Source organism: Anoplopoma fimbria, chromosome 5 (genome assembly GCF_027596085.1).
Source record: "Anoplopoma fimbria isolate UVic2021 breed Golden Eagle Sablefish chromosome 5, Afim_UVic_2022, whole genome shotgun sequence".
Lineage (NCBI taxonomy): Eukaryota > Metazoa > Chordata > Actinopteri > Perciformes > Anoplopomatidae > Anoplopoma > Anoplopoma fimbria.
Window position 1 is genome coordinate 8462724 of NC_072453.1, and position 12790 is coordinate 8475513.

The 12790-nt window shown below is 41.3% G+C and overlaps 1 protein-coding gene across 1 annotated transcript; it reads right to left on the reverse strand.

Moving 5' to 3' along the window:
* Positions 1-468: 468 nt before the first annotated feature.
* LOC129090965 (ATP-dependent RNA helicase DHX8) lies at positions 469-11076 on the reverse strand. Its single transcript, XM_054598363.1, has 23 exons — positions 10872-11076; positions 10678-10763; positions 10527-10599; positions 9920-10011; positions 9090-9196; positions 8516-8911; positions 8032-8176; positions 7441-7647; positions 7264-7351; positions 6878-6975; positions 6463-6610; positions 5695-5876; positions 5103-5297; positions 4828-5013; positions 4538-4748; positions 4261-4442; positions 3557-3697; positions 3291-3446; positions 2573-2710; positions 2232-2360; positions 1618-1814; positions 1343-1522; positions 469-1250 (listed from the first exon to the last, which is right to left on the reverse strand). Exons 1-23 carry the CDS (start codon positions 10978-10980, stop codon positions 1031-1033), a joined length of 3666 nt encoding a protein of 1221 aa, XP_054454338.1. The 5' UTR covers positions 10981-11076; the 3' UTR covers positions 469-1030.
* Between the last annotated feature and the right edge of the window lie 1714 nt (positions 11077-12790).

Sequence of the window (12790 nt, forward strand, 5' to 3'; positions counted from 1 at the left end):
TGTAAAAAATAAAACAGTTTCTATGATACTTTTACTTCTGGTATATTTTAATATGAATACTTTTGTACTTTTGTAAATCATTTTAAAAGCCTGACATTCTTGTGACAGAATGACTGTCCAAATTCTACTTTATAGATTTTGAATGCAGGACAAACCGTATTCCTTCACTCCTACTTAGGCAAACTATTTAAGTACTTCCCCCACTGCATTCAACAACCCAAAAAGTTTAACATTTATCTCTTTCAACCAGCTGCAACATTAAGATAAAGCTAAATAATCCGAACAGGGATTACAGTTTTCTGTTTAGCGAGTGCTTTGAATTGTAATACTTTGTATGCATTTGGCTGATAATACTCAGAAATTTACTTAACATTTTAAATGTTGTAAGTGTATATTTAATATTTATATTTTGTTCACTTTCCCAGCCCGATATGGTATCTACATAAAATTCACAATAAAAACAAAATCCGAGGTTAAAAAAATCTTGCATTTAATGACATTTTTTCATAGTTCCACTGGTAAGTATAGCCAAGCAACGGTCTTCGACACACCAACAAGTGACTGAAAGCTAATTAAGCTGTAGTACAAAATCTATCAAACATTTACCCCATAACATCCTTAAGGTTTGAAAAGTATTGACGAGGGAAACATAAAGACTCCATTAGGATCAGGTCTTATTTGGGCATAAATCTATGCTAATGCAAATGTACAGTCGAATAAATGGTCTACTGTTTTGAAGATTCACTTTTAAACTCCTGTCTCAAAGAAGAGATGTGTCTTTTTGTTCCCGTTTTAGTGCTATGAAAATAGTAGTTCCACGTTTCCTAATATGACACTAAAAGTCCCACCTAGACAGATAAATGTCAGAACTTCTGGGGGAAAACGTACAATGTGTACAAATGTAAAAAGGAGTGAATCTTGAAGTTGTGATGTAACGCACTCCAGCCACCAGAGCCGCTGCAGGTCAATGCATTTAACTTTATCATCACTGTCAAAAGATTTTTGTTCTGCATCTGTGACGTCACGCATTTCAACGGCGTCTGAAAGCGCGAGAGATTCTCCAAGCGTTGGGTTCCTCGTAGCGATTGTACAGAGGCTCGAGGCGCTGTTGTTTCTTCTGCTTGCTGAGGCGCGTCGGGTCGGACACTTTGAAGAAGGCCGGAGAAAACTCCACCAGCCAGCGCGGGTCGATGGTGGTCACCTCCCGCATGTACTCCTTGGTGGTCAGCACCAACTCGTGGTACACGACCCTGAGGATGAGAGAGGCAGGACGTCAAAAAGGCTGAACAACATTTGGAAATGATCATGAAAAGACATTTTATTTTTTGAGGTGAGGCCGTACCACTCAGGCTGTCGGTTGAACAGAGCGCTGGAGGGGTGGATGTATACGACTTGCTGGTCTATCAGGGTCCGGTAGCCCTCCTGAGGATCCTTTTTGGCCGCATTCCTGAAGAAACCACTGCAGATGGCTTTCTGGACCCGTACTGTCGCTTTACCACAAGACACCACATCCAGTTTATGTCTGAAGAGAAGAGAGCATGTTGGAGGTTCATGAGAAACAAAACCAATATTATTATGTTAGATTCAGTTGCTGACATGTTATCCTGATAGTCCTACCTGTCCATGATACCCAGCATCTGTTTGCGGATGTCCTGAGCTCTGCGCAGGGAGCGAGCCTGGATGAAGTTCTCATAACACCAGGGGTTGGAGAACTTGTTGTTCTTCCAGGAGTTGTAGACGGCCAGCAGGGTCAGGTGGTCTCCCTCAGGCTGGTGAAACTTTGCCTTCTTCTGGTCAGCCAAGGCCTGCTTGTCCTGTAACACAAGAAGAGAAAGAGAAACAAATGAGAAATAAAATAAAGGGGTGCTTGGATCAGGATTTTTGGGGCCGATCAAGGCATCGTGTGGGTGTGTTTGTATGTGTGACGTCCCGCCATGAACCGACAACTCTCAAAGAAACGTTCTTGCGTGTTTTGCATCATCTGATCGGCCTTTCTGATTGGCTTTTATAGATACCACTAATTAAACTATTTGGAACCAATATTGGCCAATCAATTTGTGCACACAAATAATTAAGGCTCTGTATGATTGGATTTTTACTCTGGGAAAATAAAAAGGTAAAATGATGAGTGGACAAACTGTCAAAGAGAACAAATAAACTCAAGTATATTTTTAAGAACAAAAAATAAATGCAGTAAGTCACATTAAATATAAGGCTTCGTGGTGACATACCTTAGGCCTGTAGAAGACGTTCTGCACTGACAGCATGGAGACGATGGTGAGCATCTCTTCACTGCAGCCCAGATGGACCGACATGATCAACATCTTACACAGCATGGGCTCCAGAGGAAACTCAGCCATCTAGAAGACAGATGCAAAAAAGAAAAATAATTGGAGCAATGTTTAAAAATGAAGACAAGGGGGAAGTGAAAGGCATAATAGAAAAGATGCGTTACATTATACATTATTTGTTCAGTCAAACTACAAAGTGCATAAATGTGATTTAATGTAGATTTATTCTCTTCATCTTTGCGGCTGAAGGAAGCCACCAAGTGAAAGAATATTCTACTCACCCTTCTCCCCAGACGTGTGAGTAAGCCTTCATCATCCAGAGCTCCCAGAGTGTAGAGCTGCTCCATGGCTGTGATCAGAGTCTCCATGGGAGGAGCGTCCATGAAGTCAAAGGACAGGAGGTCATTGATGCCCATGGCCTGGTGGAGGAAACAAACGTATAAGAGACGATACAAATGTATTATGTTTGTAGTGGCAACTAAAGCCTAAACTTTAAGACCTTCAGAAAAGTTAAGCTGACACATTATTTCCTTACAATGCTGCTACAATGAAACCCTGTAAGCAAGAGGATAATTCTCTTTGATGAAATATGATCTTACAACTGTGATTACAAATGACAAATAATGACAATAAGAAATATTAAGATACTTATGCGACTATATGTCTTAATTATTAAGACATTAAGTTATTGCACTCAACTGATAAAGTGTCACTTTTATAGAAACATGCAGACATTTGCTGCTTCCAAATGGCTGTACACACACTGACCTGTGACTTCACTCTAACAGGCAGAATCTTTGCAGAACATTTCAGCGTTGTGAGGAAGGTTGAAATATACTAAAACCTATAAGTTCCTGTCTAAAGGCTCCTCTGTGGTCTCCAAATATATACCAGCTCCATTCCTTTACTACGTTTCTACCTGGTGCTCAAACTCAACGCACACACTCTGTGTAGGATGAGAACAAAGCGTAGGCTGGTGGTTGCAGAGTAACTGTTTACCTTCAGAGACAGCACAGTGCTGGCCAAGTTGGTTCTCTGGATCTCGGGCACGTTGGTCGTGAGCATCTCGTCCCTGTAGGCTCTCTCTGTGTACAGCCTGTAAGTCTTCCCTGGGCCCGTTCTGCCGGCTCGACCCGCCCTCTGCTTGGCCTGGGCCTGAAGGTCAAAACAGACATTTTAAAAATAATTCAGTCATTGATGAAATATCAGGAAGCATTTGAGTTTTCTTCTCCTGCAATATGAAGTAGATCAGAAATGTACTGTACCTGTGAGATGGGAGTCACCACCAGCTGGTCGATGCCGGTCTTTGAGTTGTAGACTTTTTGCTTGACAAAGCCAGGATCCACGACATAATAGATCCCATCGATGGTCAGAGATGTTTCTGCAATGTTTGTGGCAATGACCACCTGATGAGGAGAAAATAAATATTAATATAAATTGTCAAAAGAAAAATATATACACTAAATTTAACTCAGTCTAGACTTTCTCTTATTGCATTTTATATATATCAGCCTGTAAAGTGTTTTTTCTAAGACTATAAGAAGTAGAAAACTTTAAAGAAAACTTCTATAAAGGTGCCAGTTGATGATATATATAAGATATAACACAAAGACTATTTACTGAATATTTTGCAGAACATTTCATACCAAAAAAATGACCATTTATACAATAAGAAAGATATCAAAGATAAAAATAATAGATAAAGCTAATGTGTAGGTAAAGTAACATTTTGCAATTGAAAGTTTTGCCGCTCAGAGTTTCTCAATCAAACATAACAAAAGACAGAGTTTGGTGACATGGTAAAGTAGCGTGGGATCATGGGAGGGGGATAAGATGTTTGAAAATTGTTGGAAACATTAGGGATGTAAAAACAGAACTTGTTTTTAGACATTTAAATACGGAAAACATTATGCCTTTAATAAAAAGCATTTTCACTTATGATTGAAAGACTCCTGTTAAATATGGGCACCTTTCTGCTGCCGGGGGGTGCCGGGTCAAAGATCCTGGTCTGCATCTCACTGGGCAGAGCAGAGTAAACCGGCAGAATAATCAGCTCAGGAACATCCGGCCCCAGTGACTTCATTCTCTCGTACAGGATCTCACAAGCGGTGTCGATCTCCTCCTGTCCAGTCAGAAACACCAGGACGTCACCTGGATAAAGGACGAGGGAAAAGTTTGGATTCTGACATGGACTGATGTTTGGGTCAACTGGTGAAAAGAACAACTGTGTGTTTTCAAGAACGTACCTGGAGGCTCGGTCAGATGAATCTGCATGACTGTGATGAGGCTGGCGTCCAGGTAGTCTGTCTCGGGCTCTTTGGTGTAGAGAACCTCCACGGGGTAAGTTCTTCCTGGGATGGTGAAGATGGGCGCCTCGTAGAAATACTGAGAGAACTTCACGGCGTCCAGTGTGGCTGATGTAACAATCAGCTTCATGTCTGTGCGTTTCATTACAGTCTGAGATAGAAAAAGAACACTTAGCATCTCTTTTACTTATCTATGTATGAATACAAAAGCCTCTGCTCATCCTGCTTACCTTCTTGAGCAAACCAAAGAGAACATCTGTGTGGATTGTCCTCTCGTGAGCTTCATCCAACATGATGATGGCGTACTGGCCCAGTTCGGAGTCGATCAGACATTCTCTCAACAGCATACCGTCCGTCATGTACTTGATCACCGTCTCTGGGCTGGTGCAGTCCTCAAAACGGATGGTGTAACCCACCTAGAGCAAGAAATATTTAAATTAGCCATCTTGAACTTTAACTAAGCCATTACAGGAATACATTTTGTGATTTTACCACCTTCACTCACCTCTTGACCTAGACAGCAACCGTACTCCTCAGAGACTCTCTTGGCCACGGACATGGCGGCCACACGACGGGGCTGCGTGCAGCCGATCTTCCCCCTGGTGGTGTAACCAGCCTCCGCCAGGTACTGAGTGATCTGTGTGGTCTTACCGGACCCAGTTTCTCCAATCACAATCAGGATCTGGTTGTCGTGAACAGCCTGTGAAAGATTAACACACAAACCAGATGTTACAAATTGGCACTTTAGTTGCATCAAAATCTTTGTTTTGAAAAGAATCAAATGCACATGGGTAAAAAAAAGTAATGACACAACAGAAGTAGCAACCACCTGCACTGTGGCATTGGTACTGTATATTTTCCTTCAGCCACATTTCTGTAAGGGTTGTTTTAGATCATAAAGAAATCTGGTACTTTGCATTTGGCAGATGTTTCCATTCAAAACATCTCAAAGCATAAATGTACAGACGCATCCACATCTGCTTCTTATAAAGGATGAATCACATTCAATCAGAATCATTTATAAACTCCCAAGGGAAGAATCCAACTAAATCTGAGAAAGGTGTCCCTCTGGGTTTGGTCGTTTAGCTGTGACGAACCTGAATGAGCTGCTCCTTCAGCTTGTAGATGGGCAGGCTCTCCCTCTGCTCCAGGATGGAGAGCTGGGTCTTCTTTCCGTACGAGGCCTTGTTGCCTCCAAAAGCATGCTTCTTCCACTCTGGGATGTCATTGGGCATCATGCCAATGCCTCTCATGTTGGCTGCAATCTGCCGTCCATCGACTGTAAAAAGAGGAGACGAAGCGTTTGATAATAACGTAAAAATTGTGTTTTAATGCTTCAAGTAAAATCCGATCACATCCGATCTGCATGGTTATGACAGGAAACTGTCTGGGCCGATGAAGGGCATGTAAGAACACTGAACCATGTCAATACTATTCCATCCGGCCAGATATGGAGCTGCAGGAAGCTAGATAACTATCTCCAGTGCTGGCGAGCCTGAGGGTGCTGCCTGCCATCATGGAGCAGGTATGACTCATAGTGTGGTTTTAATAAAGCAGGGCACTGGAATAGATTGTGCAAAAAGCAAAGATAAAACTATATATATATATATATATATATATATATATACATATATATACATACATACATACATACATACACATACACACACACACACACACACACACACACACACACATATACACACATACACACACGCACACACTCACTCTTAATAAAACTTAACGAGAGAGGATAAGATAATCAATATGGAAATTCCAAGCTGGCAGATGTTTTATGTCTACTCAGGGATTTGATGAATCATACTTCTAATTCTCTAAATGTGCACATCTAATGGGTTTCTTACCGTCTGGCAGCGGGTCAACCCAGTGTTTGTTCAGCCCCATGGGGATGGAGTCCATCTCTGCCTCTCGTGCAGCCTGCTTCAGCTCTCGCCTCTCTTTAGCCAGAGCGCTCTGCATCATGGCGGCTTGAGACAGAGAGCCATCTGGATTCTGCGGCCGGAGGGAGACACAGGACGGTATCACTCAAGTTCACATTTATTTAGGCTACAGATGCCATGTTGGTTTACAGCTCTGTTAGATAAACAAGTTGTATTACCGGACAAGAACTCTCTTTCTTTTCTAATAATTGTTCTACTAAATATTTACCCCAAATAAATTGACACAGACAGATCAGATGGAATTAACTTAATTGTCAAAAGCAAGTCTTTCTGTTTATTTAGAAAAATATGTGATGACGTGTTTAGACATATGCGTTACCTTGACAATCTTGACGGGGCTCATGTCCATGCTTTGCTTGGTGTGTCCCCTCAGGAACGGGGGTTCCTCTTCAACCAGCTCAATCTCCAAATCTTCATCTGTAACAGCAGGGAACAACATCATTTAGCAAACAGTACAACTCATCCACAAGTCTCATACATCACAAAGGAGGACATTAAAAGAGTCTACAACTCTGTTAGGCTTCACTTTGACACCGTGGTGCTTCAAGCTAAATGCTAACGCCACCATGCGGATGTTGAGCAGGTACCATTTTCACTTTGTTCACTAGCTTAGTTTAGCGTGTTAGCATAATATTGTTTACTAATTAGCACTCAACACAAAGTACAACTGAGGCTGATGAAAATGTACTTAGTTTGACTTCTTACCCTCTTCATCATCAACTTTAGGAAGGATCCCGGTCTCGTCATCAAAATCAGGGAATTCTTCTTTGGACAAGACGTTGGCAGCAATCATCTGAGGGCAGACAAATAGCAGGAGTATTAAAAATCATTTTTAAAATTTGGGGTTATGTGTGCTGAAAGCGATTCTGTATAAAGACCCACCTGTTTGATCTCCCACTTCTCCGGGTCAGAAATCTTGGTGAGCCTCTTGCGCTCCAGGGTGTCGTCCTGCTCCAGCTCGGGGGGGTGGCCCAGGTTCAGGTTGCTCGGCCTGTCGGGGTTCCTCATGGAGATCTCATCCCCTCCATCCGGGCCTACGTTCCTCCTCCTGTTGGGGTTCAGGTCTTCTCCTGTCTCCTGGTCCACATCCTGGCGAAGAAAGGAAGAACAAATTAGTGCCACTTACATGCTGAAAATGAAGCGGCTAACAGTCTACCCTGAGAGAAGACCCCATAATGAAATTCACAATATACTCTCCAAATATCTCATGAGAAATTCAGAACAGCTTAATCACCAATTTAGACGATAATGACTCACTAGCTGAAACAATTACCTGCTCGGATAGAAAGGGAATATCAGATTAAATTAAAAAACCCACACAAATATCATTTAAAATCAATTAAGCACTAATTCTCAATTTTCCAACCTGGGTCACACGAAGAAATCTGCACACACATAACTTTTAAAGAATTTATTCTTCTTCAGACTAACTTGACAGAAATCTGTACAATAAGTAAACGCTGTTCTTCTTACCTTCATACTGAGGCTGGTCTTAGAGCCGGTGAATGAGAGCACCTTGATCTTGACTCTTTGTCCTTTGCTGACGACATCAGCGACGTTGGCCACACGGCCCTCTCTACGCAGCTCGGAAATGTGAACCAAACCCTCCCATCGTTTCCTACAAAAACAGAGCACCATGGTTAATTTAACTAACAGAATAACGGCCCGAAAGATGCAATTCCTTCCTGGTAACTGTGCTCAAGGTATGCAACATACATCATAGGAATGCACCTGCGATTCAGTTTACATAATTTATGTAAATAGTAATCAATACCCCACACCCTGAAGTTAGGTCAATGTTGTATTAATGGCGCTTGTGACTTAATGCTAAGAATGTACTGAATGTTCTTTTGCTTTATATCGAGGTTTTCAAATTAAGCTTTGATTGCTTGTCATAATATTTCATGACACCATCACCTTAAAAATGGGGAAATAGTTTTTCCTACTTAATACTGACCTTAATCCCTCCAGCTGAACAAAGCATCCAAACTGCATGATACTGGTGATTTTGCCGTTGTATATGTCACCAACAGAAGGTTCTTCCGGTGGCGGGCGGTCCACATGTTTGTCCTTCCAGCGATCAGAGTCCTTGTCTTGGTCTTTCTTGGGACTGGGTGAGCGCTCAGACCAGCGGGAAGATTTATCTCTTCTTTTGCCGCGATCTCTGTCTCTGTCGCCATCTCTCTGCCGATCCCGATCTCTGGAGCGAGACCTGGACCTGGAGCGATGCCGTTTTTTCCTGTCCTTATCCCGATCTCTGTCTCTGTCTCTATCTCTGTCCCGATCTCTGTGTCTGTCTTTTTCTCTGCTTCTGCTGCGACTTCGGCTGTGGCGTCGGCTCTTCTCTGACCTGCTAGAATAAGTATGAAAAGTAGATAAAAGTAAATATCACGTAAAAAGGGTTGAATTCATACAGTAAACTTAATGGTAGAAATGCATATTTGATGGTTGTGTAATTTTTTATCCACTTGCATGTAAACTTTATTTTTCAAGGTGGCATATAAAAATGTGACCATTGTCAGTCATCTTACCTGCTCTTGCTGCTTTTGGGGTCTTCCCCGCTGACACTGGGCAGAAACATCTCCAGCTCTTTCATGGCATCAGCTGCTACCTTCACATCATCTTCGTCGAGTAGCTTCTGAGAGTCAGTCAAACAAAACAATTATCAGCACAGAAGCATCATCTGTGTTTAGTTTTCCTATCAAATTAACTTATGGAATGCTGCATTATTATATGCATGTTAGTCATCACTGGTGCATGAATTCCTTTAGTTACTTTGAGAATGCACACATGGCAAGGTGCAGGCTAGTGTCAAAATTTAAATTTTGCATATCTCTACTCCATATCAACCCGTTTAATTTGCCAAATAAGGTGGTTTATTGTTATATTTTCATAAATAAGTCCTTTGACTTACAGATCTCAAATCTTGCTTTGCATTATTGGTACAAGTTGCATTTCAATTCAAACTGATAATAATAATAATAATAATAATAATAATAATAATAATAATACATTTTATTTATAGAGCGCTTTTCAGAGTACTCAAAGACGCATTAAAAGCTACACACTAAAAACGTAAAACGCGCAGCATTAGTCAGACATTAAAAGCAGTTTTTAAGAGGTGAGTTTTGATTTCTGATTTGAACATTGAAAGATCATTGCAGTCTCGGATGTTTTTGGGGAGAGAGTTAGAGGAGAATGCTCTGTCGCCCCATGTCCGGTGCTTGGTCCTGACTGGCAGAGACAGGAGGTTGGCATCAGAGGAGCGTAGCCGACGGGACGGACTGTGGTGATGGAGCAGGTCGGTGAGGTAGCAGGGGGCCTGGTTATGGAGGGCTGATTATGTGTTAAAGCAACGTACCTTTGGAGCCGGATCATCTGCTCTACACAGCGCAGGAAACAGCTCCTTCATCCTGTCCTTCTCCGTCTTCGGCTTGACCACAACCTCGGAGACTGAAAATGGACAGTTATTCATTAGATGTAGTTTTGATGAATATATAAGGTAACAACATATGGCATGGCACAAGGGAAGATAAGATAAAATAATGGGTTAAATGCAGAGAAATAATTTCCTTTATTAGTCCCATGGCACAAGGGAAGATAAGATAAAATAATCCTTTATTAGGGGAAATTTACAGGATTACAGCAGCATAGAGGATAGAGCAAACAAGAGACATAGTAAATAAACAAGATCAAAAATAATTATAAATAAGCAAATGAGCAATAAAAAAGTAACTGAAATATTACTGAAATATATATATATATATATATATATACAGACAGAATCTATTATAACTATTGTATTGCTACAGATTATGTAGCAGTGACACAGTACAAATACAAGTCACTGATACACAGTATTTAAGCAATCCCATTCTGAATTGTTTACATTAAAACAAACATGAATAGGGTTGATATGTTTAAATACAGAATATTAATGCTTCAGATGAGTGGTTTCATTGTCTTACCTTTGCTGGTACAGGACTTGGATGGAGGTCTCATGGTCTGGATGAGCCTGAGCAGATTACCCACCAGAGAATCCTACAAACACAACCACAGTCAGCTCACTGTTTATGTTAGCTTTAGCCACCTTAGCTTAGCATTCTGTGTTGCACTCACAGTGAACTCGGCTCCATTCTGCAGCAGCAGAGCTTTAAACCCATCAAAGGTGGGCTGTTTCTCCGCGAGGTCGATGACAAACTCAGCTGCGAACCAATAACAACACATTTAATGTTTGCTAGCATGGGTTAGCATTGAGAAGCTAACAACAGCTTAGCTACTTAGCACAAGCTAGTTAGCCACAAACTACTCACCTAAATCTTTGTCGCTTATCCCCAGGTGGTTGTCCAGCTCCGTGCACACTTTGGACACCAGAGACAAGTACTCAAGCTGGGACAGCTCGTCCACGCCACCGTCCGCCATTCTCCACGAGTCCCGTGTTGTTCAGACGCAGGAGACGCTAGCAGACATGTTGAGCTACTTCCGCTTCCGGGTTTTTACGTGACGTGCGTCAGCGCTGCCACAGTTACCGCAAGATGGCGCTGAAACCCCTAACAACAATCATGAAATATCATTTGTGCTTTGGCAGCAGACTGTAAACATCTGTATTTAATAAAAAAGGCATCCATGAAATCCAATGTGTCTCTGAGGTGTATCAGTTTAACAAAGAGTGAAATAAATATATATATTTAAAATGTTTTTATTGTCCCACGGAAATTCATATTCACACGACAACAATGTCTTAATGCACAAACAATAACATACAGTACCAGTTAAAAGCTGGACACACCTTCTCATTCAATTGTTTTTCTTTATTTATTTTGTTAAAAAATTCTACATTGTAGATTAATATTGAAGACATCCAAACTATGAAGGAACACATATGGAATTATGTGGTAAACAAACAGATGCTCAACAAACCAGCATATGTTTTATACTTTACATTCTTCAAAGTAGTTGAATGAGAAGGTGTGTCCAAACTTTTGACTGGTACTGTATATATATTTTAAATATTTTTATTGTCCCACAGGGAAATTTATATTGCGCTCCAAGCTGCTGCATCACACAACAACACTTGCCAACAACGTCATAATGCACAAACAATAACATACTGTATATCAGTTTAACAAAAAGTGAAATAAATATATAATTTAACATATTTTTATTGTCCTGCAGGGAAATTTGAATTGAGCTCCAAGCTGTTGCATCACGCGACAACACTTGCCAACAGCGTCATAATGCACAAACAATAACATGTATCATAGATACACACACATAAACATGTTTAAATTCACATACTGATATGCCGTGTATATGCTTCGTCATGGTCCTTGTCTTATGAATAGTTTATGGCTTGTGTAATTGTATAATGCACATTTCAGAAGATTTAGGCACAGATATGATTGCGTGCAACATCTTATGAAAACACAAATAACTCATTTAATGGTCTATGTTTTATGTTCTGTAGGCCTACATCAGATCCAGCTATGGCCCTTTGGGATGCATAGCAAGAGCTACATTACGTCTGGCGTAGCCTTGTTGCCTACATAATTTGTTACAGTGCAATGAAGAATTTATTAACACTGATGGGTTTAGGATATTCAGACGTAGAAAAAAGCATGTTGCTCATTCCACTTTGCTCAGACGGGACAGAAGGAGAACCTCGGATCATAAGTATGTGGACAGGTGAACTTTTGGTCTTGTGCTGTTTTTCGTGGTTTGGGCTCATTCTAGTTACATGGAAGAGAAAAATCTTGATGCTACAGCACACAGGGATAGTTTAGACATTGTGCTTCCAACTTTTGGCTCCTGACATACACAAAACGAGGTCCATGACTAAATGTTTTTTTCCCCCAGCTCGTCCGGCCTGCACAGAACCCTGACCTCATCCTTATCCAACCCCACTCTGGAAGGAATTTTACCCCAATTGTTTCCCACTTTACTAATCAACCAGGCTCCAAAAACCATCCAAGAAGCTCGGAGGCCGCTGTAGCACCATACTGCGTTAATGCCAGCAGTTTTTTGGGGGGAGTTAGATGTTCAGCTATCACATCTGGGTGTAATTTTAAGGAGTCCACGTACTTTAGACATGAAGCTCAGGCGTCCGCTACGTCTTTATCTCTGTTTCTATCTTGGCCGGAGTCGGGATTCATGGTTTTGCACTCACTAACAGGATTTTGAATGGTGGAGACTCTGGTGTTTGGTGTTTATGTTGGGAGTGCATGCTGGTATG